This window comes from Paramisgurnus dabryanus, chromosome 3, assembly GCF_030506205.2.
Source record: "Paramisgurnus dabryanus chromosome 3, PD_genome_1.1, whole genome shotgun sequence".
Classification (NCBI taxonomy): domain Eukaryota; kingdom Metazoa; phylum Chordata; class Actinopteri; order Cypriniformes; family Cobitidae; genus Paramisgurnus; species Paramisgurnus dabryanus.
Genome location: NC_133339.1, coordinates 22,922,889 through 22,950,699, shown reverse-complemented (window position 1 = coordinate 22,950,699; position 27,811 = coordinate 22,922,889). Strand labels below are relative to the sequence as shown.

The following is a 27,811-nucleotide window of genomic DNA, read 5'->3' as shown; positions in this document are numbered from 1 at the left end:
AAAACGCATGTTTGAGCTGCCCTAAAACATCTTGCACTGATATATCTTCACATACTATATATCAAGTGCCATTGTTTTGTCTCATGATGCACAAAAGTAAAGTTTTTGTAAAAACTATTAAATGTCCCAATATAACTAAGGCGGCCTTGACACGGATTAATCTAAAATCTGTCTGGGCAACTGCCCCATGGTCCTGATTCAGTAAAGATTTAGCAAGCCCATGCAAAATAAGTCACTGTTTAAATTAAGAGGGTTAGTTTATTTTAAGCAACATGGTAAAACATTCTTTTATTGTCATGAACAAAATCGGCAATACAAAACAGCATACAAATCAAAACAGAGGTGTATTGTAAGTCACAGGCCCCTGTGACATCATCTCAGCCAGTCACATTGCTAAGCAACCACTGAAGAATTTTGGGTTAGGATCGCACTTGTATGTGGAGAAGTTCTTCCACATTTCAATAAACATATCACATCCAACTACCACTTTTATTGAAAACATAAATACTGCTGATGGCTACAGGGAACACAGATGAAATTCAAAAGAAGCAGTACGACAAAGTCACGGCACAGCAACTTTTTAAGTACTTCCCTTTAGCATCCAGCCTATCAGAGGTTTATCTAGATTTTAGGGTAGATAGCTACATTCATGCGTGTGGTCAGTGCATTTTGGTTTGTGATATACGATTACTGTGTGGACATTTTAATAGTTTGATAACAAGGTAAATAACGATGATTGTACGCATTTTCTCCCTTGGCACAGGCGATTATCAGCTATAACAGTTGTGCTTTTTTGGTTTCTCACAAAAGCTAATCTTCACAGTTGGCTTTGTATCTTACTACACAGTCACAAAAACAAGGGGATATCTGGACGACAAAGAATATGAAAACCGTCGTCTTCCTGCACAAAAGTCATTTCTTTTGATTGCCAAGGCCATTTGAACACATTCACAGAGTTTCAAAGAGTAAATCTGAACATGCTGATGCTAAAGAATTTCCTTTGGCCACCGTCAGTGGTTCCAGTTGAGCATTGCATAGACTCTGCCGAGTTTCATTACAACCGTATACATTATAAGTTTTCGAAAACAAAAAGAAAAATAAAAGAACAGTCAACGCGAACAATTCGAAGGTACGATAACCATTCATCTGTATTAGTGACAGCAACAGTTATTCTAACTAAATGAAGTGGAGAAAGGGCAAATGAGGAATGAATCTGAAAGTGCAAAAGCAAAAAAAGGAATGAAAAGAAAAGCCCAAGGAAAAAAGCAATAGTTGAAAGCATAAGCAAATGGAAAAAAAGAAACATGAAGACACAAGGTAAGAGCAATGGACTAGTAGAAGACCACACTAGACTTTCCACCAGGTGGGTTGAGCACTTTGTTGTGAGAGCGAGGGCGTGGTCCGAGACGTGGCTCGTGGTCCTTGTCTGATGGTTGTTTTGTGGCTGGCTCAGAATTCTGATTGGCTGCTGGTTCTGGGGCTGCTGGCTCTGGAGTAGGTGGTTCTTTTTCAGGTATGGGTTGTGGAGAAACTGCCTCAGCCTTCACCACTTCAACTACAGGTTCTTGCTTCGGCACTGGGGCTGCGAGAGAGAAGGAGAAAGAGTGGAAAATTAAGCCACTGGTAAGGGATAAAGAATAAATAAGGGGTGTGAATAGTGATAAGACTAATGGTTTGTAAATTACATCGTTTACTTACCTGGTGGATCCGGTGTAGCTGGAACACCCACAGATAAGTTGTCCTATGTAAACAGAAAAGTATTAAGAGTTTAAAACTGGTGGTTCTCCAGAATTTCAGGGTTTTGCGGAAACCAAAACTTTTATCCATGAGCCCTGGCTTACTTTTGGTTTGTTTGGGTGACTTTTTACAGGTGGTGGGTTTGATTCTGCACCCCCAAAGATATTACTGGCAGCTCCACCAGGTGGATTAGGCCTGCTCTGGGTCTGCGGAGTATCTGGCCCCCCAAATATTCCACTGCTTTTTCCACCTGAAACAAAAAGAGAATGATGCATAAGCTTGTAGATGCACAGATGCTGGCTTTCAATACAACCATAGGATTCACATATTTGATTTGGCTGAATGCCCTGAAAAGAACATGTCAACCAGTCACAACATGCTTTGAAGAATTTCAAGGTAATACATTTTAAAAGAGTAAAAGATGAGACGCTTTGGTTGAATGCTGGTATGAGCCAAACATTTGAGACAATTAAGGGTAGACAATAAAGTCTGTATCCTTTATACACCTGAAAGAAGAATAACAATGATACCACAACTTTCAAAATCCAGCTGCACTAATAAATGTGCTATTTTTCATTTCCTTTGACCTTATCTAATAGCACTTTCATCAGTACGGCTTTTATATGGACTTACATTTTAGCCAGTTATCTGACGGGCTAATTTGTCAATTTACAAAATGGCTTTGATGTTGCTTTTTGTGACAAGACAACAAATGCAAAGTGAGCCTGTTGGCACATTGGAGGTAGGAACATAACGTTTGTATGAGAAAGCAAGAGAGTATTTAAACAGATCAAATTTTTTTTTATTTATTCCACCCTGCAAAACCTACTGACTTGTGCAGTGATTTCTACTCAAAGTGCAAGAGGCCCCAGACTAACGTGAGAATAATAAAATATTATCTCTGCTAATAGACAAACAACTGTTCCTCACATAAGCTCTCACCTGGGGGATTGGTGCGTTTGGGAGAATGACTCTCTTCTGCAGGGGCAAAAATAGTAGAGGACATTTTGTTTGGCCGTCTAGACGAAGGCGCCTCTTCCTCATATCCACCAAAGAGATTGCTGGACCCTCCACCTGGAGGTCTTAGTACCCTGCAAACAGCCATAGAGACTTGTATATAAAATAATATGAAAACATTACAAATATAAAATGTGAAGATATATAGATGTGTATAGCTTTTAAGATAACATTGATGCTAATTTAACCAAGTAAGACGAAAATTTGCTTTTATTTTTATTTATTCATGAAGAGGTAATTTTATATCACTGCACAACAACGCCATCATAACCTGTAGGAGGGAACACTGCAATGGTAAAGTTTAGGCGGTCTGACTTTAACGAGACATCAAGAGCAAATTTTAAAATTTGTGACCTTGTGTGTAAAATCCAAGCTAATGTCTCAATATCATTTAAAGATTAAGAGCACCAAAGTTACTTTTCAATCTTTAACATGGCCTTACTAAGTCAATATTAAAAGTATACTAAAATTATATTTTCACTGAATGTTCCTTATTTTGTAGGAATTTCTTTTCAGTAAGTCACATTTACCTAACCATAACTAATAAACAATTGATTTACTTTTTACAAAACCACAGACACTACACAAATGTAGCCCTGTGGTAATACTTTGTTTCTTTACCTCAAGTAAAAGCGCTGACTTCAAAGTTAGCGTTGCGCACAAATACAAATTTATTCAAATTTGCACTTTTTTTAATCTGAGTGTTCTGGTTGCAAAGTTCATTTTTTAAACTTGACTACATGGCTGACAACAAAAAGAGCCTCAGGAGGTGTTCCGCTAACAGCTAACAATAAATAATCACCTAACAGTTAACTCAAACGAAGAGTTCATATTTCCCCAACAGAGTCTACTGTATGCTAATTTTAATAAATACATTTAAACGAACTCGTAGCGCACATGTCAAACCAATCTGGTTTAATACTAACTTACTTAGCTAATCTCAGTTAGCTTTAGCTCTTGGACATGCTCAAGTTCCTCTTTCACCTATCGCGGATTCAGATAAACAGATAGCTGAACACAGAAAACACCGGGTTGGTCCAAACAAATCATCACACTGCTCATACCTTGAACTTGGTTTGGCATTATTTTCAAGTCCCTGAAACATATTTGTTGAAGTCATGATTGCTTGTCTCGGTCTGCTACGATGTGACCCAGTAACTTCTACAACAACCCCGACGCTGTCCTGCCACCAAAATCGCTGTGCCGAACTGGAAGTCAGGGCAAAAAATCTACAAGTCTGCCCAACCACGCCCAGAAAGGCTTGAATAGCTAATATGAATTCAGAGCAGAGCTACAAATACCATTATGGTATTGGCCCTCTCAGAAATCAATCAAAGTGAATCTGAATTCTATTGGCTATAGAAGTCAAAATGTTTGTGGGCTCGCATGCTGATTGGCTAGTTTGGTGAACGATGTACAGGAACAATGACTTATGAATATTGCCCTTCTATGTTCACTGTTCAGAATATAAAAAAATGACTTATGATCTGCAACAATATAATGCATAATTATTATTTTTTAAATGCATAAGTATTTAGAAAAAAAACTAAAGTAATAAAATTGAATTTACAACATTCAGCATAATACAAATAAAAACTATTCGTATTGTATATAACTATACAATTTCACATTATAAAATTGCATTGTTAATCCATGGCTCTATGTTACATTTTCAATATATTAATTTATTTTTACATCAATTAATTTTCCTGCGAGACTTTGCTTTGTTTGAAATTAATGTAATCATTGTGAATATAATATAATATAATATAATATAATATAATATAATATAATATAATATAATATAATATAATATAATATAATATAATATTTTTGTTATAATATATTTTTTTAGTTCAGCAGGGTGGGACCTTTATTTTAAAAATGTTCCGAGATCAATAAAATTGCGCCGTGTTACGTTTGTCTTCATTGGCTGCTTTTGAAAGTCCGCCTCTGGACGTTAATTATTGTGGATTGGCCAACTTATCTATCTATCAATTTACGCACGCGTCAACGCGTAGCATATTGACCAATCACGGCATTTGTTTTTGAGTTGTGGTGGGCGTGCTTAAGAGCAGAGAAAAACAGGAAGGGATGCAGCTTTCAGTGGTTCTCCTGCTACCCCTTTATTCAAGGCTCTCTGGATACCGTGGAGTTTTTCAAAGTCAATAAGAAATCTCCTTAACAGGTATAGTACTCAAAAAAATATTTTTGTTATAAATACTGCTTACACATTATGAGCTGCATGTATGGTTTTACTGCAAACGGAGCGGTAGGGAAACTCTCTAGCTAGCAAGTTAGCGGAAAAACTTTCTCAAGCGATAGTGCTGCTGGCTGTTACTTACAGTTTAGGTAGCCGTTGTGGTGTAAACAAACAGGCTTTGCATTTTTGTATAATTTCTTGCACGTAGTCATTAAGCCGTGAATACACCTTTATGTTATGTTGGTGCTGCTGACAATCATCATTTATCATCAAGCAGTCAATCACAATGAGTTTCTAAGCAAACTCAGACCTTCATACAATGCAAACATTATACTTCAGTTTTGACTTTATGAAATGTGTAAACCTGGAAGCAAATGTCTTTACATACTTTAAATTATAAAATAAAGCCTGTTTTCTTTTATCCTAGTGCTCATCTCAAACAGTGATGTGGCACTGACAGCTGCAGCTGTTGATGATAAAGCAGCTGAGGTCAGCAGCATTGCCCAAGCATCTATCATTTCATAAAGACATTATTATTACAATGTTATTGATGGGGTGAATCCCGATTAAAGTTGTTTTTCACTGACAGCTTTGCACTGGCAACAAAGAAAACAGTTGTCAATATAGGTTACAGCTAACATAATAACATAAAATAGTAAGCAGTTGATCTCAAAACATCTAAACATGCGTATTTGCTTAAACATGCGTATTTGCTGTGGATGTAAAAATGAATTAGATAATTTATAAAGTAAAAACTTATAGACTAAGTAAGTCTTTTTTGTTCTGTTTGAATAAACTGTAATGTCAGATATACTTTATGATATTTTGAAACTGAGATCTATAGCTACAGAGATCTGAAGACACACCCTATTTGAACGAAATTTGAATAGTGAAAACATTATTAATCTATAAAGGGGGAGAGATGGGATATTCGAGACAAGTCAGAAATGCTGATTCCCATTGTTATAACTGTTGATGAATCATGTGATATGTTAAATTTATAGCTGTGTTTTCAAAGCACCAGCCCACAACCCCTTTTGTACGTGATCTAGTCAGTGGTCACTGTTGAGATAATGATATCAACGTACACGTTTTGCATGTTTTTGGGGCACATGTTTGCACTGTTGGTGGCACTGAGCGAATTTTTTAAAATTCTAATACTAAACCAGAATCTGCTCATTAAGTTTTGATGACGTAGGTCGAGTAAGCAAAGTCCAGACAGAGAATAGTGGCTGTACGCATAGGTTTGTTTTTACCAAAAAGTCATTAAAAGCCTACGCACGAACAGCCACGTTGTGATATTGGAGGTTTTAATAATAAACATTAATGTAAGTGACAGGTGTTTGTTGTTTTGATAAAAGTAGTGAGTTTGTGAGTCAAGAGTTACTGTGGCTACGAGAGCTCCCAGTTGCGCTGCGCGGAGTTGAACCCCAGTAGGAGCTGCAGCCAGGAGAGGACGACTTTGCCTGACCTCGTTTGCGCTTTGAATATGTTCACATTCGTCAAGTTTTGCTCTTCAAAATCTTCGAACTCATGGTGAAGAGAAAGAAGACACCGTCCGCTTGCGATGAGCTTGAAAATGGGTGAGAAAGCTTGAAAAACAAGCACTTTAATTAGAGGTCGAATGCGCGAAAGATTTTCGTTGTCGTTTCTGCAGGGCGCTAAAGTGAAGGCGCTCGCGTTTGAATCTCAAGGTAAATAAACGACGGCTCGCAACTCAAGCCAGGCAAAACTAAACCAAAGGGATGCTAGTATTAAGGCAAAATGTGTGTTTTTGGTCACCGTCGTAAATAAGCAAATGGGTATTTTTCGATGCGATTTGTCGGGACGGTGAGAGGGGATTTGAAACAAACAGCGGCGGCCATGTTGAGTTAAGGAGAACGTGAGAAGGGGTTTTAACATTAAGTGGCATGGCATCTTACGCACAGAAGCCAGTGGCACATGCCACTGTGTTTTGTGGCACTTCCGGTTTCAATTGGCTCGTACCAGTGGCTCGTCGAGTGGCACTTCCGGTGTCCAGTGGCTCATGCCACTCCGTTTAGTGGCTCGTCGAGTGGCACTTCCGGTGTCCAGTGGCTCATGTCACTGTTTAGTGGTGGCTCGTCGAGTGGCACTTCCGATGTCCAGTGGCTCATACCATTCCGTTTGTGGGTTGTCTACTGACACATGTCAGTAAAACTTAGGTCTGTTGGATTGAGGCATGTGGCACTGATATTCACCGATCGATCATTACAGATCCGAGAGTAACTTACGCGTGCTGCTGCTATGTTCATTTAATTGTGACACAATGATTTTGTGTGTCCTTTTTGACTGTCTGGTGTTTCAGGTAACCGAATGCGTGAAATGCATCGATATTCATAATGATCATAATTCACAATTTAAGTATTAAAAATGTAAATATTTAAAATGGGAAGGCAAATATTTTATATATTTAATAAAGCACAACATGCCTGAGCTATATTTCATAATACTGTTAGTTTTTAATATAAATTTTCTAATTGCATTATTTGTGAAAATGTAGTCTGTGAGTGGCATGTTTTTATTTGTAACCAGTGCCAATGTGTTGTATTTAATAAAAAGTGTCATTTATAAGAATCTCGCAGGATATTATAATATTTTTTTCTGCAAGTACCGCATTTACACACATGCACGCCAAAACAGTAGGTGTCAGTCTAACCATGTTTATGTTTAAAAAAACAATGTCCTATTACATATTTTACAACTTGATATTTATTTTATTTTTTTACAACTTGATATTTACACGGTGTTGACAGTGCAGATACGTCACGTGCCCTTCAAAATTAAATTTTATATAGTCTATATAGATTGTTGTCTATAAGAAATAAGGGTTTGAACAAATTATTATTTCACAACATTTATGAGAGAGTAATTATTTTAAATAAATTGTTGGATTATTTCAAAACAAAACAGATTTACAAAACACTTAGCAAAACACTTTACAAATGATTAAATCAAACACAGTTTTTCCTTTATTTTATGCATTTCAATGGATCTAAATGTTGCCTACAGTATGCTTTAAGAAGGGGTCAGTTTTTTTTCTTCGATCTCGTCTTTCATTTAAAGGGTAGTAGACTCACCTAAATTAGGCAAAAAAAAAAAAAAAAGATTTACAAAAACTGAATAAATATTAAGAAAAGGCACAATGTTCACACGACCATGGCTCAGACAAATACTGTGCTTTATTAAATGAAAACACTCATAATATTATGCATTTCCATTTTAAATATTGTGATCATACAATTCCTTTATGAACGAGCGTCAAGATGATAGCTCTCGACTCAATTTACGCATTCGGTTACCTGAAACATCAGAGTCTAAAAGGACACACAAAATCATTGTGTCACAATTAAATGAACATAGCAGCAGCACGCGTAAGTTACGCTCGAATCTGTAATGATCGATCAGTGACTATCAGTGCCACATGCCTCAATCAAACAGACCTAAGTTTTACTGAAATGTGTCAGTGTACGAGCAACCAAACGGAGTGGTATGAGCCACTGGACATCGGAAGTGCCACTCGACGAGCCACTAAAAAGTGGCATGAGCCACTGGACACCGGAAGTGCCACTCGACGAGCCACTGGTACGAGCCAATGGAACCCGGAAGTGCCACTAAACATAGTGGCACGTGCCAGTGGCTTCTGTGCGTAAGATGCCATGCCACTTTATGTTAAAACTGCTACTGTCGTCTTTCCAAGTTGATCGTTGTTTTGTGCTACGGGGAATGTTTACAAATATGTTTCGTTTATGTTTTGCAAGGATGACAGTGGGCCAAGGGGGCGGTTCGGCAGTCGAGGGGCCGAGCAAACCGGACCGAAAGTCCGAAGGGGGCGAGGATGGAGAGAGCGCAGATCAGGCGAGCGAGGAGACGAGTACAAAGAGAGACGGAGAGGAAACACTTAATCCATCAAGCACGGCCAGCTCCGGTTCTACTCCGACACTTTCCCTCGACACATTAAGCCCACCCGGAGCCCAGGCGAACCCGACAGCCCTCTCTCCACCCATACCGGTCCCGAACAACCAGGACCAGCATCATTTTCTCAGATCCAGCGTGCGACCTCCGAGCAAGCGGATACGGAAAGATGCCGCGTCCCCGGCGCTGAACGGGCACGGCGGTGCAAAAACGAAAGGTAAGTGGTCATCTGGACGTGTTTCCAATGCTCACCTGTACCAAAGATGACAATCTGCATCTATTCTCTATACTTTTGTTTTACTTTTGAGGGTGTTGTTAGACATTTTAGACGTGAACTGTGAGTTTTGTGGGTTGCTTAATATTTGACAACGCAAGCTCTTGTGTTGTCTGAAGTGAAAGTGATCTCTGGCTACATTGAATCTTTTAAAGATCATCAGCAGTGGGATTTTGCCTGACATGTTATTTATTTAATTGTAAAGCTTTAATGCATTTTTTTAAATGATAAGTCTCAAATGGATTTTTGTTTCATTTAACTACTTTAGCTGTCATTCTGATACAGGTGACACAACCTGTCAGGAGTTTGATCCTGATACAACAGCATATTTTTGCTGATGGCTGATTTAACATTTACTCTTTATTTCATGGTCTTTCTGCTTTCACATTGAGTCAGGGTCATTAAGGGATATCAAGTCACGAGTTTCAATGATCTGTTTGTGATGTGAATGTACACATTGGTTGTAAACATATTGTTTATTTAAGCCGTGCTTGTCTGCTTTTTAGGACAATAGGTCTGAATGCTGCAGTGTATTCTGGGGTGCTCATTGCATCTCTCGTGTGTAATTGAGAAGGGGAGAGAGTTTGGCGTCTATGTTTCTCTCTGTTTTTGGGTCGTTGCATTTAGCAGCACGTCTGGACGCCCTCCGAGATACTCCACACATAATTCCTGACGTGCAGATACTCTCGTGCCAACATGGTACACTCAAATAAAAAATATTGGAATAGCTATTGAATCTTCTTTTAAATAAGGGGAATATGCCTGCAGCCTTCATAATGAAGTGTGGAAATTAAATCATTTATGTCTATAACCTCAGACAAATATTATGAAATTATTTTGATCTTCATATTATTCATAGTATTTGTTTTTCTGGTTTCTGAATCTGTTAAATATTAAGTATTGAAAAAAGTATTAGTTGCACAGATGTTCATGGAAAATAAGCTTTAAATAAACACATTTCAGTGGTTTATTTTTTGACACCAAAACATATTTTGTGGAGAAGTGTGATGTTTGTTTTCTTAAAGGTTTAAAGTTGTCATTGCGCTGGTGTAGATATGCCTGTTTGTTGAAAGTCACATTGCACAGAAACAAACACATTATTGGTCATCAGTACTGAAATATAGTGGAAAATGTATATATATCAGATACCATGGTTTATGCTACACATACCCAAAAATGACACCTATTATTCCTAAATACCCCAGTGGAGAGATTATGTATTTTTGATGGTTTTAGAGCTACACTGTTTTGCTCCTTAAGAATTGCACAAGGTGTATAAAAACAAACACACTTACCCTGTTTTCTTTTTGTCTCTGTCTCAGGTGCAGAAGCAGGTCCCTCGGTGTGTTTGACAGCCGCTGCAGGTTCAGGTGGAGGATCTGGGGGAGGTGGTGCATCCAAATCGGCCCCAAAGGGCCCTGCAGAGAAAGAAGATGGGGGGAGTCAAAAACGAGTGCGCAGACAGTGGGAGTCCTGGAGTACTGAGGACAAGAACAGTTTCTTTGAAGGACTTTATGAGGTGATTTGTCAAATTTAGGGGATTTAGTAAAAAAACCTGCTTAATGTTCTTAGCTATTTTTTCCATGGGGAATGCCTGAACCAGATTCATTATAAAGGTTTTCATCTCTCTCTGAATTGCCAAGGATAGACTGATACCTTGCTGTACTATTAGATCTATGTATTATTTATTTTGTTTAACATCTTAAAAGGTACAGTTGATGTTTGTTTCAAACTACAGATATAGAAAAATGCTTTCTGGGGTCGGATAAAAAAAGTGAAAAAATAGTAACCCAAATCATTGTAAGACCCAAGATGGCTTTGTTTGCATTATTCAGTGTTTCACAGTTTGATGTGATTTGACAGCTTCACAATACAATATGCTCGGATTAGTGGTTTTGTATGTCCTTTGAATTGTGATATGTCAATTATGTGTAACCTTCTGTTGGGTTGCTTTTTTATTTCCTTTCCTGTACAGCATGGGAAGGATTTTGAGGCCATTCAGAACAACATTGCTCTTAAATATAAAAAGAAAGGGAAACCGGCCAGTATGGTGAAGAACAAGGAGCAGGTTCGCCATTTCTACTACAGGACCTGGCACAAGATCTCAAAACACATCGATTTCAACAATGGTAAAAATGTTAATTTGCTGCGCCACACTGCCTAGTTTCTTAGTCAAAGCATGATCAAATCATGTGTGCGCTTACGCCACGCACATTTGCATGCATGTTAATGATTAGTACACAGTCAAGCTTACTGTATTTTACATCATAATTTAATCAAGCTTATCATCTTTTCTTTTTCTCAGCGTATTCACGTGTCTTAAAGAAATCCTCTCAGGAACTCTATGGCCTCATCTGCTATGCTGAACTTAGGAAGAAGGTTGGCGGCTGTAAGTATATCAGATAAATACATATCTTCATCTAGTTTAGACATTTTTTTAAATTGTGCACATTTTGAACATGATAATCTGTGCTGTCTTGTTACAGTGATGGATGACAAAAATGTGGCCAAACTAAACGAACTTATTCAGCAGGGGTAAGTATATGCTTATGTATGTTTTTGAGAGAAATATTTCACAGTGTTGGTGAATCAGATCATATCTTTATCTCTATAGGGTGTGGTCATACGTTTTGTGTGTCTGTTTTGTTTCAGGGCCACCACGGTGCGTTCCAAAGGCAGAAATTTGAGGATCAAAGCTCCCATGTGCCGTGCTCTGAAGAAACTTTGTGACCCAGATGGTGTGTTAGTGTGCTATATTTAGTGTTGAAACACTGATTTTGTGAAGCGATTGAGTAAGGGTGAAAAGAGAAAGATAACAAACTGGAGCACTATAAGTGTGATATGGCTGCTATGGTGTAAGGCGGGGTGGTCGTTCATGGTTTCCATGGTTTCAGCCGTGGGGCTGATTTGAAAATGAGAAGCGATGCCGATTTAGGACAGAAATGAACTGTAGGTGGTGTTGTGGGTTTTATAGTGTCTTTTTAAAACCTTCCTCTCACCATTTTCAGGTGTGAGTGATGAAGAAGATCAGAAGCCTGTGCGTTTACCTTTGAAGGTTGCTGTAGAGCTTCAGCCTAGGAGCAACCACTCGTGGGCTCGGGTCCAGAGTCTAGCCCATAATCCTCGGCTCAGGTGAGCTATATTAATGCACACAAGTTATCTTAAAGAGCCACTTGTCTTACAATGAATTATATGTTATATCTGATGCATTATCAAATGCAGGAGTAGGGGAGAGCATTTTAGGTTTGGCTCAATCATTCAAAAAATATTTGAATTTGATTAATTATATTTTTACACAAGAAACACACACATCTCTGCTACAAATGAACATTTGAAGTTTGTTTCTAGTACTTACAATTCTTGGACAATTACACCAAACGTGACATAATTGCAAACGTTACAACTTACCCCAAAGGTGGGGTTAATTGTAACAGACAGGGGGTTAGGTGTAACACTTGCTAAAAATGAAGTTTGCATGCAAATATTTCAAAACTATTTTGTCTATATACTTGAAGTGGATATTGTTAATATAGCTGTCTATAATAGACAGGTATCCACACTGTATTCATTCATCCAGCCCTTTTTTAACACTTGTTCAATTATAAATGGATACAAATGTCTAAATATGTGAGAAAAAGCAGCACAATTTATGAAAAAAAATTTTTTTTATTTGACCCAGTCTGTAATAACCATACTACAGTTTCAAAACCAAATTCTGAGATAATGAGCATCAAAGTCTGATTTTAGCCATTCATTCATTATGATTTCAATCTTTGACGTGACCTTATTCAATCAATATTAAAGATATGAACAAAAATAAATTAGACACACGATTTTTGATAAGACAGGCACATTTATTTTGTTGGCAGCCAGCAATCATTCGTGTGAAGCCTATTTAAAACAACGACAAGAATTACGCTAACGTTAACGTTTTCATTTCGTAAGTGCTGAGGGGTTAGTTGTAACACAGCATTATAATTAACCCTGCTGCTGCTGGGTCAAAATATTTTCAAGCCCACCAAAAAAGTTGCTAAGAGCTGCAGACATATTTCAAAATGATGCTATGTTTTAGTCAATAAGACACTGATTAATATGACATAGCTTTGGATTTGGTATCTTATCCAATTTAGAAACCGAAAAAATATATGATAAAAAATGTACTTACATGTCACCAAAACGATCGTTCATCAATAACTCTCTGGAAAAACATTATACATTTCCAATAATTTGCAGGCGGCATGCAAAAAACCCCAGGAAAAACAAAAAAACGCTCAACCTTGTGCAGCCATGTAAACAGTCTGTGTTATAACTAACCCCCCGTTAGTTTTTGCCCCACGCACCCCTATATAAAATAATGTAGGGCTGGAATTATATATCAGAATTATTAAAATATCACAGATGTGCACAGGAACTCAATTTAATTTCATACCGAGTTTAATGCAGTTTTTTGCCCTGTTGCAACATATTTGCTAATGTCCTTGCATTCCCCTGATGTGTTTGTAGGATGGTTGTTGAGCTCCACCGAAAGGTCTCCAGTCTCATTGAATTCCTGAAGCAAAAGTGGGCCATGCAGGATCAACGAATTGTATCCTTGTATTTAAATTGCAGCAAGATATCTCAGCATGCACTCATGAGTTTAATTTACTACCTCGTATGTTTAATGAGATACATCTGTGGTGCATTTTATGCGAAGCTCTCAAAAATCCAAATCAGTATCCAAACCCATGTTTTGTGTGTGTATATCTGTTGTAGCAGCGGTTTTCCTTAACATTCTTGTAGCGTAAGAGCCTGGCAGAACGAGAAGCTCTAGAGGGGCTGGCCCAGTCTAGCGAGTCGGAAGACCTGTTTCTGTTTCCGGCAGAGAACAGCACAGTAACTACTTTACCAGGTGTGGCCCGTGTCGTACACTCAAAGGCCTCATGCACGGTGCACTGGCAGGAAAGTGGGCGTGGCCGGACAGGTATTAGGGATTTACCCACTGCTCACATTCTGGGAATTCAGCCTGCTAGAGGAAAATCAGGCAAATCTGGACCAGTGGGAGGAGAACCAAAAAAAGCTGATGGGAATTCCGTTGAAGCTCCTGATAGCGGCACTCCGGCTCCAGGTTTGGAGAACAGTGTAAACCTGTTCCTTAACACTAACTCTCCATCTTCAACTCCAGTAAGTCCAACCCTCACTCCATCATTTACCATTGGACAAGAGGGAAGTGGGGTGGGAACTGTGGAGCAGGAGCTACCGTTAAGTCAGCCTAGTGAACCTAGTGGGCATGACAAAGAGACTGTCACTCGGGGAGATCCAGCCCCTACAGAAAGCAGGACAGAGGAACCTGCAACGGGGGTTATATCAGAAAAGGGACCGCCACAATTGGAATCTACAGGGCGTGGTGAGGAAGTGAGCGGGACTGGACGATCTCCTCAGCAAATTAGAGAAGATGGTTGGAGCTCACAGGGCTCTGAGAATGTGACATTGGCAGAACTCTACCTCATGTTGGGCAAGCCTGGGAAACTACAGCTGGAGTATGAATGGCAACCTAAGCCCCGAACCTCAGCCTTACCCAACACTCAAAATGTGTTTCGCTGTCTCCTAAGACTTGCATCATCAGAGGTCAACCCAAAACCAGTGAGTCTAGATTTTTGCACCTTAGATAAAAATGAGCTTGTTGATTAATTGATACAAAATTGTCGTAGATCAGTTCTAACCTCTTTGAGAACTTGTTCTTTTATTGGTCTGTTGGTTGTATCACTTGGATTTATCATTCTGTTTCAGACTCCAGACGTATGTTCAGTGGGAACGTCACCATTCAAGTCAGGGCAAGAGGAATCCTCTGTAACTCCTCCAGGAAGAACTCCTGCAGGTGCAACTCGCAGTCCCAACTGGGGTCGACAGCAACATGCAGCGCGCTCAAAAATTATTTTGAATAATGCAGTCATGCCAGGTATAATTTTATAGTTGAGGTTTATAATTTTAGTTGAGGGTGGGTTGTTTTACCAAAATATTAACACATTATTATAACAGATTTCTAGAAATGGAGATTATGAATGTGACAGGTGCAATGACGAGGTCATCACTGAGTCACTTTTTATTAAACACACACTTACGCTTGTACTGTTGGACTTCTTTCTCATCGTCTTGATTGAAGGTGTCAAACTTGCTCCAGTAACATGCATTTTATTATTTTAAACAAATTTGTATCAGATTTTTTTATTATCTGTGTATAAGTTTACATGTTTCTTCATCACTCAGTCTAAAGGAGAGGTCACACTGCAATTTTCGTTCCAATGACTTCCATTTATACATACATATATGAATGCGTCAGACCAGAAATCTAAACTTGTGTGAAGATATTTTGCTTTTTGCTGTGTACCAAGTAAGGGTGGGAATCGTTTGGACCCTCATGAATCAATTCAGAATAGATTCTTAGGTAACGATTCTTGAGGTACTAATTAGCATATTTGTGAAGTAATTACGCCATCACATTTGCGCCAGACTAGTGTTTGCACTTTTGCTACTAGTCTCTGAACTGTCATTTACGTTATTAACATCACGTTAATATTTTGTAAACTAACTTTTAAGAATCGATTTTTGCGAATCATTTGTGAATCGATTCAGAATCGTCCACGTCCGCATCGTGATGTATTGAAGGATCGATTTTCTCCCAGTACCAAGTCTGGTGAACTCTGCCCTGTGAATTTTTGTTACGTGGAGACATGTGACATAGGAGGAAATATGTTAATTTAAAAAGTCAAAATAATGAATATCATTTCAACACACAACCACACAATTGTTCCCACATCAATAGACTAACAACATGTAACAGCTTGAAGTGGTAACATCATGAGCTTTCTGTTTCTGAATGAAATAGATAAGTATATTTTTTGTTCTTCACAGGTGGGAGAAACCTGCCACGTTCTCTGCTGGCAACCGGAGGTGATAGCGAAGGGTTCGCTGTCCCAACAACCCTGCCACCCAACAGCTCCCGTCAGTTACGGATGTTCTCTCCTAATAAAGAGGCGGAGCTAGCCTTTCGCCAACAACTGGACTCTATTAGTGTGAGTTGTGTAGAAGGAAGGATTCATTTTTTAAGATACATTTATTGTCAGCAAATGTCAGTGGTTCTCAAACTATGGGTCATGACCCGCTTGTGGGTACACAGTAAGATAAGGTGGGTCGTGCTAGGTCACTTTGCTGTTACAGTAAATTATGCAAATGACAAAGATTTATTTATGACATACGTAAGGAATAATTGACGAGCCGTTAAATTATAAGAAAATAATGCACACAGGTGGTAATGCGGCACGATGCGAAGCAGAGTTACACCGCGGGTGTGCATTTTTTTTCTAATAATTTAAAGGACCGGAGTCAATTATTCCACTTATACCATGGTTACCACAAACATTGCTCTGGTGCCTATTTTTAAGACATTTGACAAGTTAGGTGTGCGTTTAAGGAAATAATCAGCATCCATGGAACATTTCTCAACCAATCAGAATAGAGCATTCAACACATCCGTGGAATACCAAAGGATATTTTGGTATAGCAATTATATATATAACAATCAAAAAATGACCAGGAAAATAAAAACATGTGCGTTAATTCCATATAACCATTGAAAATTGTGGTGGGTCCTGAGATTATTACACTGCTTACGTGGGTCGTGAAATGAAAAGCTTTGGAGCCCCTGGGCTAAATCATACACATTCAGACTCGCATTACCTGTAATAATAGAGGTCTTTATCAGATCAGTGATCCCTAACCAGGAGCACATACAAAGCTTCCAGATACTTGAGCAGACTTTCAAATTTTGTACCCATTTAAAAGATTATGACTTGGATTGTTGAGTTTAAAAATAGTATTTATAAAATGTTATTTTCTAGAGGTTCCTCAGGCAATGTTCCTAAATCTAATAAAACGTGTTAAAGATAAGCTCAAGTGTCTCATTAAAGTTAGACGCTATGTGAATTAATTCTGTCCCTTTTTTAAAACTGCTCAGAGTTTTAATGTTTTAAAGTGAACAATTAACATAAAAGCAACATTAGTATAAAACTTCATGAATGATGTCCAGTGTTATAACAGTATAACAAATTTGTGGTTTTGTTGATGAAGGGTTAGCTTGGAAAAAAAAGAGCGGGAAAAACACAAATTTAAATATTGTATTCTAAAAGATAAACCTGTGTGTCATTTTGTCTTTAGTCAGATATATTTTCAAAGCAGAGGAAAATAGGAAGGGGGCGTCCACTCAGGAAACCTCTAGTTGTTCAGGTGAGTACAGACGGAAATGCAGCTTCATCTGCAGACTGGTATATACCTTTCTTGGTTCCCATCTCTCTCTGTTACTGGCAGATGATAATAAATACATTTCTTACACAGAGGACACTGTTGCCACGAACAGCTGGAGACACTTCACCACATGTGTGCTCCTTTTCAATTCTCTCAAATTCGTCTGCAACAGGTAATGAACCCACACAAATGGGTAAACATTATTGCACAAACACTCTTGTGACCCAGCCTGTGAACACCCAGCTAAAGTCATCTTACATTAAGAACATTATGTGAAAATATAACTATGATATCTTAAATTATTAACGGAATAAGGCCATGTCAGAGATTGAAATCATTGTTAAAATGAGAGATCTCAAACTCACACCATTGGCTCAGCCAAATACACAAACTATCAGAGCATTGGTTTGATATGGCTGCTTGCTGTCTCTTCATATGAAGACGTGAGAAAATATTTTAACATTGACACTTTCACCTTAAATTATAAAAACTGTCTGTCAGATCTTCTTTACCAAACTGTTAAATCTAAATGTTTTCATACTTCATCAGGCACAGGTTCCTTTCGTCCAATACAAACTCGTCTTGCCCCATCAAACCGCCAACATTCCTCAAAAGCTTCGTCCACTGCTGCAAGTCCCGCGCCTACTAGTCAGCTGTCCAGTAAGTTTACAACTAAACTGTTTAAGATATTATGCACTTTTTTTCAGTTTATTTAAACCTCATATTTCTTTTGAATGTTTCAGGTGCAATTGACATGGCAGCAAAATCAGCAGGCATTATCCCTGGCAGCCCCTGTCGAGATATGGAAGGCCCTAGAGTAGAAAAGGTCCTTGTGGACTCTGAAGAAACCAAGGACTCTACACCTGCTGCACCCGAACTAGAGCCTGATCTGCTTGATCATGATCCTTCTGAGGTGAGAGAGACAAAAAGCATCGGTCAATTCTTGGTACCAAAAAATCATGTCCTGGTCTTTCTGCTACTGTTCTGAGCTTTACTATCTTTTTAATTTTAGGAATCACTGCAGAATGGCATCTCCCCACCATCTCCAGAGGGTGGAGACTCCCTCCTGGCCCCTCCCAGTGTTGCTTCCTTATTGGATATATCTCTACCAGGTCCCCCAGAAGAGTCTCTACCGTCTGGAGAGCCACAAACTCACATCAGTGACTCTATTATTGAGCTCGCCATCAATTCCCACTACGGTAAGACATGGATATCTGTGGTTGTTGGGTAGTGGGGAATTATTTAGACGTTGCCTTGCTGTCTTTATCAGATTGTTCAACACTCTCAGAAAAAAGGTACTAAAGCTGTCACTGGGACATTATATTTTTAAAAGGTTCAAATATGTTCTATTTAGCTATAGATATGTATAACATTTGGAACCAGTTAGTACCATTTAGAAACTAATATGCACTCTTTAGGTACAAAAATTTACTTTTTTAAAAGGTAATTATGTCTATATGTACATGCATTGGGGACGCGCACCTGTGTGCATGCTTCAAATGTGTGAGTCAGTGCGAGGAAGATCGTTTTCGAGTCTTATCGTTCTGAATAACTCTTTAAACATCAGGTCTTGAAACTTATCCCTCTTAATAACTTTTTTAACACCAAGCAAGTCCAGCACTTTATTTCTAATTCCTGCATGTTTTAAAACCAAAATCTCAGACCCTGTTTACACGAGAACGCTCGAGGGTGAAACCGTAAAACTAATTTATCGGATGTGCCTTTCGTTTACACGGCAACAACGTTTTTGGGGTTTAAAAACGCAAAAAAATGAAACCACCCTCCAGAGTGGATATGTTCATGTCAAAAGGATAAAAAATGCAAAAGTCTGCTCACGGTGGCTCTCACCAGTTGAGGAAAATAAGAACAAACATGTCAGAATATTTCCATACATCGGACCTTCAAGTTGCCATAGCAGCTCTGATAAATATACAAGAGTCTTTCCAGCAGTAGTACGAAATATTCACAGCTAGTATTACTGATCAGAGAAGGTCCATTAATTACCTCTATCAAATTGTTGATGCGCCAATTGGTCTGAGACAAACCAGACGGCTTTGGACGAGACCTGGGAGAACAAGGTAGAAGGTTGTACTCAGGCGCTTGGACTTGGTCTTGTTGGGTGTCAGTGCTTCACATTGCCACCTAGCTGCCTGGAGTGCATACTACATCAAATATCACACACTTTTGCATCACCATATGCACGCAGATTGTCACTCGAAATAAAAAGTGATAATGCAACACCACTTTTGCGTTTTCTCTTCGGATCTTTTCCGTGTAAATGTAGCCTCAGACGCGTAAGTGGATGGACGCGCATCCTTCGTATTGGTTAAGCATTTAGGACGGTACACCTCTCAGAAAGTACAAATAAAGATCATTTTAGATGTTTGATGACTATTTATTGTCTAAGCTTGCTTCTCTATTTATCCAATAACGGGCTAGGCCAAGGGTCATTAATCGCACATTAATAAAATTAGTGTCGTTAAAACAAATTTACGCCAATGCGTTAATTTTGACAGCCCTAATAGAAATTCATGATTTAAATTGTTTAACATGTTTAAGAACCAATGCAGGACATTGAAGATTCAGGTAAGTGCCATGCAATGTGAAGTACATGAAATATGACACAGCGGGTGGATCTGTGATGCCATATACAGGTGCATCTCAAAAAATGTGAATATCAAGGAAAGTACTTTATTTTTTTGTTGTTTAACTATAAAGAGCAAACCTTTGTATGTGCAAGATACCTTGCACACAAACTCAAATATTTTAAGACCCTTTTTGTTTTAATTTGGATGACTACAATTTACAGCTTAGGAAAATTTTAATTCAGTATCTCAAAATATTAGAATATATTGAGCTTGATTAATTTTGAGTATAAATAGCAGTTACCTCCTAGCCTAGTTTATATTCATAGAAAATTGACTGGAAGGGAAAAGTGTGGTAGGAAAAGGTGCACAAGCAACAGAATTGGAAAGCTTGTTAGGAAAAGCAGATTCAAGATTTTGGGAGAGCTTCACAAGGAGTGGACCGAAGCTGGAGTCCGTGCATCAAGAACCACCACACGCAGACATTTTAAGGATATGGGCTACAACTATCACATTCCTAAAAGCAAGCCACTTCTTAACCAGAAACAACGTCAGAAGAGTCCCACCTGGGCTAAGGAGGAAAAGAACAGGCCTTTGGCTTAGTGGTCAAAAGGTCCTCTTCTCAGATGAAAGTAAAATTTGCATTTCATTTGGAAATCAAGTTCCCAGAATCTGAAGGAAATGTGGAAAGGCACATTGAAGTCCGATGTAAAGTTTCCACAGTCAGAGCTGATTTTTGGTGCTTTATCAAGTACTTGGAGTACTTTTTGCTTCTGTCTGCCGGGAAGCTTTTTGGAGATGCTGATTTCCTTTTTTAGCAGGACTAAGCACCTGCCCACAGTGCCAAAACTACTTGTATCTGGTTTTCTGACCATGATATTACTGTGCTTGATTGGCCAGCCAACTCACCGGACCTGAACCCCATAAAAATCTGTCAAGAGGAAGATGAGAAACATCCAACCCAACAATACAGAGGAGCTGAAGGCCGCTATCAAAGCTACTTGGGCTTCAATAACCCCTTAGCAGTGCAACAGGCTTATCGCCTCCATGCCGTGTTGCATTGAAGCAATAATTTATGCAAAAGGAGCCACATCAAAGTATTGAGTGCATAATTGTACATAGTTTAAAGATCTTAAAAATTTCTGTTTGTAAATCATTATTTAGAGTGATTTTTGAGAAAATATTCAAATTTTTTGAGAAACTGGATTTAAAAAAAAATGGAGCTGTAAAGGGCCATATATAAATATATATAAAAAAATTGTTTTAAAAATTGTTTTATAATAAAGAGAATAGCAGAGTTCCCAACGATAATATACGATAAAAACGATATAATGAACGGTATCGTTGGGATCACTTTTTGAGCAATTTTTTCTGTACCTGGTGAAAGATAAACCATTGATAGCAAATCAAATCTATTTGAACTTCAAGTGCATGTGCATGGTGGAGAAGCTCATTGTTGAGGTCTATAATATAAAATTACCCCAGTTATTCAGAGCTGATGCAGTTACTGTGAAATTGACTATGTAATCCTTTTTTTCCAACCACATTGACTATGCCAAAAGGTAAGATATTAGATTACACAAACTACTAGATTCACTGTTTGTTACCCGCTGTGTAAATGCAACAAGAACAGCATATTTACATATTCGGTGATATGTAAACAATTGCAAAAGTTATAGTTATAATGTAAATGGCATTTAAGTCTAAATCATCAACATTAAACATTAAACAAGTCTTGAAATATTTTGCTTTGTGTGTAAGAAATCTTGCATATACAAAGGTTTCCTTTTTTAAATTAAATAACAAAAAAAACTTTTTCATTATTTTCTATTTTTTTAGATGTACCTGTATAAGTGAAAAGTTGGATCAACTTAAAAATTACTTAAATTGGTAATTAAAGAAAACTTAATATTTTTGGGTGTTACCAGTTGAAGTAATTTTTTAAGTCGATCCAACTTTGTACCTTTTACAGTGTACCATGCAATTTACAAATAAACATGGGGCGCTTTTAAGAGAAAACAACAAACTAACATAATGGCTCATCAATGACTTCATCCGGTGGAAAGTGTGACATGTTTTGTCAAGTATGATAACCCATATTTGAAATGTGGGTTTAACCCATTCCCGTGACTAGTGAATATACACATTGCAAGCCATGAACAGACACACCCGTAGCAGTGGGCAGCTATCACTGCAGGTGTTACCTTTGGGTAACAAGCCCAACTTTCTAACCACTAGGCTACAACTGCCCCCTAATCAAGAGAAATATCCTCTTAGTGACAACATTTTGTTTCCTTGCAGTTCCTCTTTCTCTCTCTCTCACTATACTCACTGTACTTTTAAATTGTTTTTTCAGGTGATGGATCATTGCTTTCACCTCCTAAGCTTAATGGAAGTGATCGATCTAAGCTCCTCCCCTCACCATGTGACAGTTGGATGCCATCCCCAACACACGACCCTCAGTGGTACCCCAATGACTCTTCTGACTCGAGTCTTGGCTGTCTACTCTGTACGTCAAACAAATGCAAAACATACCGTATTATATTGTTCATGTTGCCGCAAATACTAAACACTAGAGCACTGATACTGAATTTTAATAATAAGACAAAAGTTATTGGGTCCAACCCAACAGACAGTACATACCTACCCACCCACCCATCCACCTTACTGAACACATTCAACATTATTGAGCACCACATCTCTGTTTTTTCTGATTGCAGCAAGTCTGGCATCTCCTGATAAGACCAGAAGGACAACCCTTCCCCAATCCAGCAACACAGCCCTACTTGGACCCAGTCTGCTAGACAGCAACTCTCATGACTGTTTTCAATCCCGTGGCCTGCCTGATGTTGGCGAGGTGAGAAGCCTTTTCATCATTGACTCTTTTACACAAGAAGTCCTGGCTGCTGTCTGATAGCTCAGTGTTGTTTGATATGACACCTTATCACCAGGTGCTTCTGGTGTTAGCACCTGAGATAAACAGGAAGGTGTCTCAGTTAAACCTCATTCACACAGACCTCTGGTCCCAGAAAATACCCGTAAAATTGCCAGACAAGCGTCTGTGTGAACAAAAACTCGTTCCGTTAATCTTCTGGGATCGTTGCCGGAAAGAGGACCTAGTAAGATACGCGGGTAACCCTCTGTGTCAACAAGAATGCCATAAAGGGCGTGTCGAAGTGAGGACGCGCGCGTCATCATCACAACACAAGTTATGGTTCAGCTCCTTACAACGAGAGATAACATGTATATAAACATTCACCACGAGAAATGTTGCAAACTAACATGTATATAAACATTCACCACGAGAAATGTTGCAAACTAGATTGAAGCAGTTATCAGGAAATGATATATGAGACGCATAAACAATGACGCACGTGCCGTAGTGAGGACGCGCGTGTCATGGCAACATGAAGTTGGTTCAACTCTTTAAAATCAGGGATTTACAACATTCACTACGAGAAATGTCAGCATACTAGACTGAAGCGGATATCAGGTAAGTTAGCTCGTTACTTACTGCGTTGAAACGGAGATCATTCAGCAGCATAAAAGAATATCGCGTCACGTGCTCATTTGAGCTATAATAAACGAAAATACCCGCATGTCATCCCAACGAGATATATTGTTCAGCTCCTCAAAATGCGGGTTTTAAATGCATATAAACAATCACGATGAGAAATGTCTGAAAACTGTATCAAAGCAGAAATCAGGGAGCTTGTCAAATATACACTCTGAAGCTGAGATCATTCACCAGAATAGAACTGTGCATTCACGCGCTCCTTTGTAGTCTTATCATAAACAAAAATGCACGCGAGTTGTTTCTGGAGAGAGAAATAATAAATAATATGCAAACTTCAGACGCTGCGTAGAAGAGAGGGCGGGACTTTCAACATGTCACGTGTCTTTCCGGGACCATCAGATGCCGTGTAATCTTGGCAGTGTGAACGAACAAAAACTCTAACTATTCCGGAAAAATCCAGGATGCATTTTACGTGTATTTTACGGAATTTCTGTGTGAAAAGGGCTTTACAGTGACGGATGCCAATAAGATTTACTGGTGCCCTTGCTGTTTAATGTATCAAAATTAATGTTCCCATACATGGCTTTTGAAATACAGTTGGTCATTAGTATATAGACGTACATAATGATAAAGCAGTGTCCCGCAGTGTAGCTAAAGACATCACTTGTTGCCATGTCCTATAGAGTTTGATTAGATATTTTAAAACAAAAAACAACTTTATTGGCTGTTTTGTTGTCTAAAAAAATGTGTGGCAGGCTGCCTGCTGATTGGTTGTTTTCATGCTACAGGTGGACACCCAGCTGGCCTGTATGATGAGTGAGAGCAGCGTTGACTACATTGCCCGTTTCAATGACCTCGCCCAGGAGCTCTCTGTCACAGACTCAACCCTCCAATCTCCAGGGGACTGATTCAAGGGGTGGAGTCTGCCAATGCCCCCTTTTCATAAAGCTGCGTTATTCATCACAATATGTGGATTGAACAGAAGAATGTTATCCAGTGTGGTTCAGCTGTTGGAAGTGCAATAGACTGTCGGGATCCACAATAGCCTTTGGGTTCAGGTGTGTGTGTGCGTGCGTGCGTGAGAGGGAGAGATTGTGCCGTATGTATATGGGTATAAGTGTGTTTTGTAGTTCTGTCCTAAGAGCCACGCCCAGGATACTTAAAAGACGAAGCAAACTCCAGTTTACAATGCAACCTCATGTACAGAGAAAATAATTACCTGCCATATCTGAACAAATAACTTCTTTCTCGTCTCGTCTTATTTGTCTTTTAGCTCGTCTTTGTCTCACTATTGTGTGCGTGCATGTGCATGCATCTGTAAGTAGAGCCAAGGATTGTATGTGTTTTGTCTTTGTGACTTCTTTCTGTTGTACATGATGCATCTGTTTTAATAGCTTGGTGTTAAACCCTCTAAAGCCATATGAATGTGTTTTGTGTATGTATGCGCGCAGCCTCCATGTAAAAGGCTGATTTGACTTATTTCTGTGTTAATGTTTTTGGTTGGTAAAAGACGCACTACTAAAAGGGACCGATAACAAGGGCTTTTTTGTGAGATTGATGCAAGAACCAAAAATATCTATAACACACTAAAGATATTAAATACACACATGAATTATAGTTGCATCAAATGCAAACAGTCTCTTAAATTATGCTTTTTTCAAGCAACACTAGGTTATGTTTCTCGCCAAATCCAATCTGATAAGATGTTGAAACAGGGTTTGTTCATTTAAGACTGTATTTTGCTTTTCGTTTTGTATGTGTGTGTGTGTGTGTGTGTGTGTTCCCGAGTGTGTACATAAAGGTGTTTGCACAGTTGTAAATAGACCATAAAAGACCCCAGTATTTACTGCTTTTTGTAACAAATGTAAATTATTGTCAGTCGGTTTATTTATTGATAACTTACTGAGACAGTGTTCTTTGTTATGTTTAACATGCCTCGTACAGGTGTATAGGAGCTCCTCTCCACTGTTTTAAAGATCTCTGTTGTGTAAAATCGGGTTTCAGACCCAAAGTGTATAAAAAAAGCTACCACAAACCTTAACGTGTCTTGTGTTTTAACTGTGTTTTACTTTGTTAAATCTGATCTGGTTGTAAATGTATTGTTTGATGTCTTTACTTGCTCGATTCTGTTAAATTTGACTTTTTCATGTTTAAGTGCTATAATTGGGTCCCCAGTGCTTCTATCAACCTAGAAAATGTGAAAAAGATCAACCCAGTAACTTACACTCACCTAAAGGATTATTAGGAACACCATACTAATACTGTGTTTGACCCCCTTTCGCTTCAGAGCTCCATTTAATTCTACATGGCATTGATTCAACAAGGTGCTGAAAGCATTCTTTAGAAATGTTGGCCCATATTGATAGGATAGCATCTTGCAGTTGATGGAGATTTGTGGGATGCACATCCAGGGCACGAAGCTCCCGTTCCACCACATTCCAAAAAATGCTCTATTGGGTTGAGATCCGGTGACTGTGGGGGTCATTTTAGTACAGTGAACTCTTGTTATGTTCAAGAAACCAATTTGAAATGATTCAAGCTTTGTGACATATCCTGCTGGATGTAGCCATCAGTGGATGGGTACATGGTGGTCATAAAGGGATGGACATGGTCAGAAACAATGCTCAGGTAGGCCGTGGCATTTAAACAATGCCAAATTGGCACTAAGGGGCCTAAAGTGTGCCAAGAAAACATCCCCCACACCATTACACCACCAGCCTGCACAGTGGTAACAAGGCATGATGGATCCATGTTCTCATTCTGTTTACGCCAAATTCTGACTACCATCTGAATTTCTCAACAGAAATCGAGACTCATCAGACCAGGCAACATTTGTCTAGTCTTCAACTGTCCAATTTTGGTGAGCTCGTGCAAATTGTAGCCTCTTTTTCCCATTTGTAGTGGAGATGAGTGGTACCCAGTGGGGTCTTCTGCTGTTGTAGCCCATCCGCCTCAGGGTTGTGTGTGTTGAGGCTTCACAAATGCTTTGCTACATACCTCGGTTGTAACGAGTGGTTATTTCAGTCAAAGTTGCTCTTCTATCAGCTTAAATCAGTCGGCCCATTCTCCTCTGACCTCTAGCATCATCAAGGCATTTTCGCCCACAGGACTGCCGCATACTGGATGTTTTTCCCTTTTCACACCATTCTTTGTAAACCCTAGAAATGGTTGTGCGTGAAAATCGCAGTAACGGAGCAGATTTTGAAATACTCAGATGGCCTGTCTGGCACCAACAACCATGCCACGCTCAAAATTGCTTAAATCACCTTTCTTTCCCATTCTGACATTCAGTTTGTAGTTCAGAATATTGACCAGGACCACACCCCTAAATGCATTGAAGCAACTGCCATGTGATTGGTTGATTAGATAATTGCATTAATGAGAAATTAATCAGGTGTTCCTTATAATCCTTTAGGTGAGTGTAGTTTCGGTAAACCATTCTCTGAAAGCATGTGAAAAAATAGGTCATTGAAATTTGGCTCCCTTGTGATGTCAGAAGGGGATAATACGGCCCCTTAATCTTTTTTAAAAATTTAAAAGGACACACCCAAAAACTGCACATTTTTGCTCACACCTACAAAGTGAAAATTTCATCATGTTATAATAAATTATCTATATGAGCTAGAAGTTAACATATGTACTCTGGGACACCAAATATTTATTTGACATCTTAAAAAAAGTCTTGTGAAATGTCCCCTTTAATTGTCCAGTGCCTTCAATCATCATTAGTTGTGTTCTTCTGTGTCCCACTTTACCTACTTAATACTATCCCCTACGAAAATGTATATGGTATTAAATGGTATGGTATTAAAAAAAACATAGTTAAATTATGGTTACTATAATAAAACCATGGTTTTGCTAGTAATCATACACACACAAAAAAACCTGATGAACACAAAAAGAAGATTTTGAGAAATGATGATAAACACACAGCTGTAAGTGACCATAGACTTCCATAGTAGGAATTAAAAAATATGATGGAATTTAATGGGTAACATCAACTGTGTGCTTACCATCATTTATCAAAATATTTTCTTCCTCATTTATCACAATACTTCCAAAATATGTTTTCCTACTATGGAATTCAATGGTCACTTACTGCTGTGTGTTTACCATCATTTCTCAAAATATCTTCTTTTGTTCATCAGAAAATAAATTAAAGTGAACTATCCCTTTAAGGGATGATCTAAAAGTAGGCCTGTGTATGCTTTTATTAAGGAGAAGTATGAAGAGTTCAGAGCGTACTGTAGCAAAAGATTATGCAAATA

At 38.6% G+C, this 27,811-nt stretch overlaps 2 protein-coding genes across 5 annotated transcripts; one reads left to right on the top strand and one right to left on the bottom strand.

Annotated features, from left to right (window-relative positions):
• Positions 1 to 238: 238 nt before the first annotated feature.
• jpt2 (Jupiter microtubule associated homolog 2) lies at positions 239 to 3,976 on the bottom strand. Its single transcript, XM_065280356.2, has 5 exons — positions 3,819 to 3,976; positions 2,680 to 2,828; positions 1,842 to 1,987; positions 1,699 to 1,741; positions 239 to 1,582 (listed from the first exon to the last, which is right to left on the bottom strand). The coding sequence occupies exons 1-5, from the start codon at positions 3,872 to 3,874 to the stop codon at positions 1,332 to 1,334; spliced, it is 645 nt and encodes a 214-aa protein (XP_065136428.1). The 5' UTR covers positions 3,875 to 3,976; the 3' UTR covers positions 239 to 1,331.
• An 847-nt stretch (positions 3,977 to 4,823) lies between these two features.
• On the top strand, positions 4,824 to 25,584 carry cramp1 (cramped chromatin regulator homolog 1). 4 transcript variants are annotated; one of them, XM_065280371.2, is made up of 21 exons: positions 4,824 to 4,942; positions 5,385 to 5,446; positions 8,737 to 9,107; positions 10,487 to 10,683; positions 11,140 to 11,293; positions 11,470 to 11,553; positions 11,651 to 11,699; positions 11,817 to 11,902; positions 12,173 to 12,296; positions 13,668 to 13,749; positions 13,944 to 14,783; positions 14,931 to 15,099; positions 16,053 to 16,213; positions 17,355 to 17,423; positions 17,532 to 17,613; positions 17,991 to 18,101; positions 18,185 to 18,354; positions 18,454 to 18,640; positions 22,383 to 22,535; positions 22,747 to 22,883; positions 24,332 to 25,584. In XM_065280371.2, the coding sequence occupies exons 2-21, from the start codon at positions 5,430 to 5,432 to the stop codon at positions 24,449 to 24,451; spliced, it is 3,363 nt and encodes a 1,120-aa protein (XP_065136443.1). In that variant the 5' UTR covers positions 4,824 to 4,942; positions 5,385 to 5,429; the 3' UTR covers positions 24,452 to 25,584. The 4 variants fall into 4 exon arrangements, with proteins under 4 accessions (XP_065136443.1, XP_065136451.1, XP_073670004.1 ...); XM_065280379.2 differs by lacking the exon at positions 5,385 to 5,446 and having other exon boundaries at positions 4,828 to 4,942; XM_073813903.1 differs by lacking the exons at positions 4,824 to 4,942; positions 5,385 to 5,446 and adding an exon at positions 6,380 to 6,540.
• Positions 25,585 to 27,811: the final 2,227 nt, after the last annotated feature.

Excerpts from the sequence above, each read along its gene's own strand:
- jpt2 (XM_065280356.2), bottom strand. The coding sequence starts at position 3,874 with ATGACTTCAACAAATATGTTTCAGGGACTTGAAAATAATGCCAAACCA. Across the intron at positions 2,829-3,818 it reads AATGCCAAACCAAGTTCAAG|GGTACTAAGACCTCCAGGTG; the intron begins GTATGAGCAGTG and ends GGCTGTTTGCAG. Across the intron at positions 1,988-2,679 it reads CAAACGCACCAATCCCCCAG|GTGGAAAAAGCAGTGGAATA; the intron begins GTGAGAGCTTAT and ends TTTTTGTTTCAG.
- cramp1 (XM_073813903.1), top strand. The coding sequence starts at position 6,491 with ATGGTGAAGAGAAAGAAGACACCGTCCGCTTGCGATGAGCTTGAAAAT. Across the intron at positions 10,684-11,139 it reads TCTTTGAAGGACTTTATGAG|CATGGGAAGGATTTTGAGGC; the intron begins GTGATTTGTCAA and ends TTTCCTGTACAG. Across the intron at positions 15,100-16,052 it reads GAATAATGCAGTCATGCCAG|GTGGGAGAAACCTGCCACGT; the intron begins GTATAATTTTAT and ends TGTTCTTCACAG.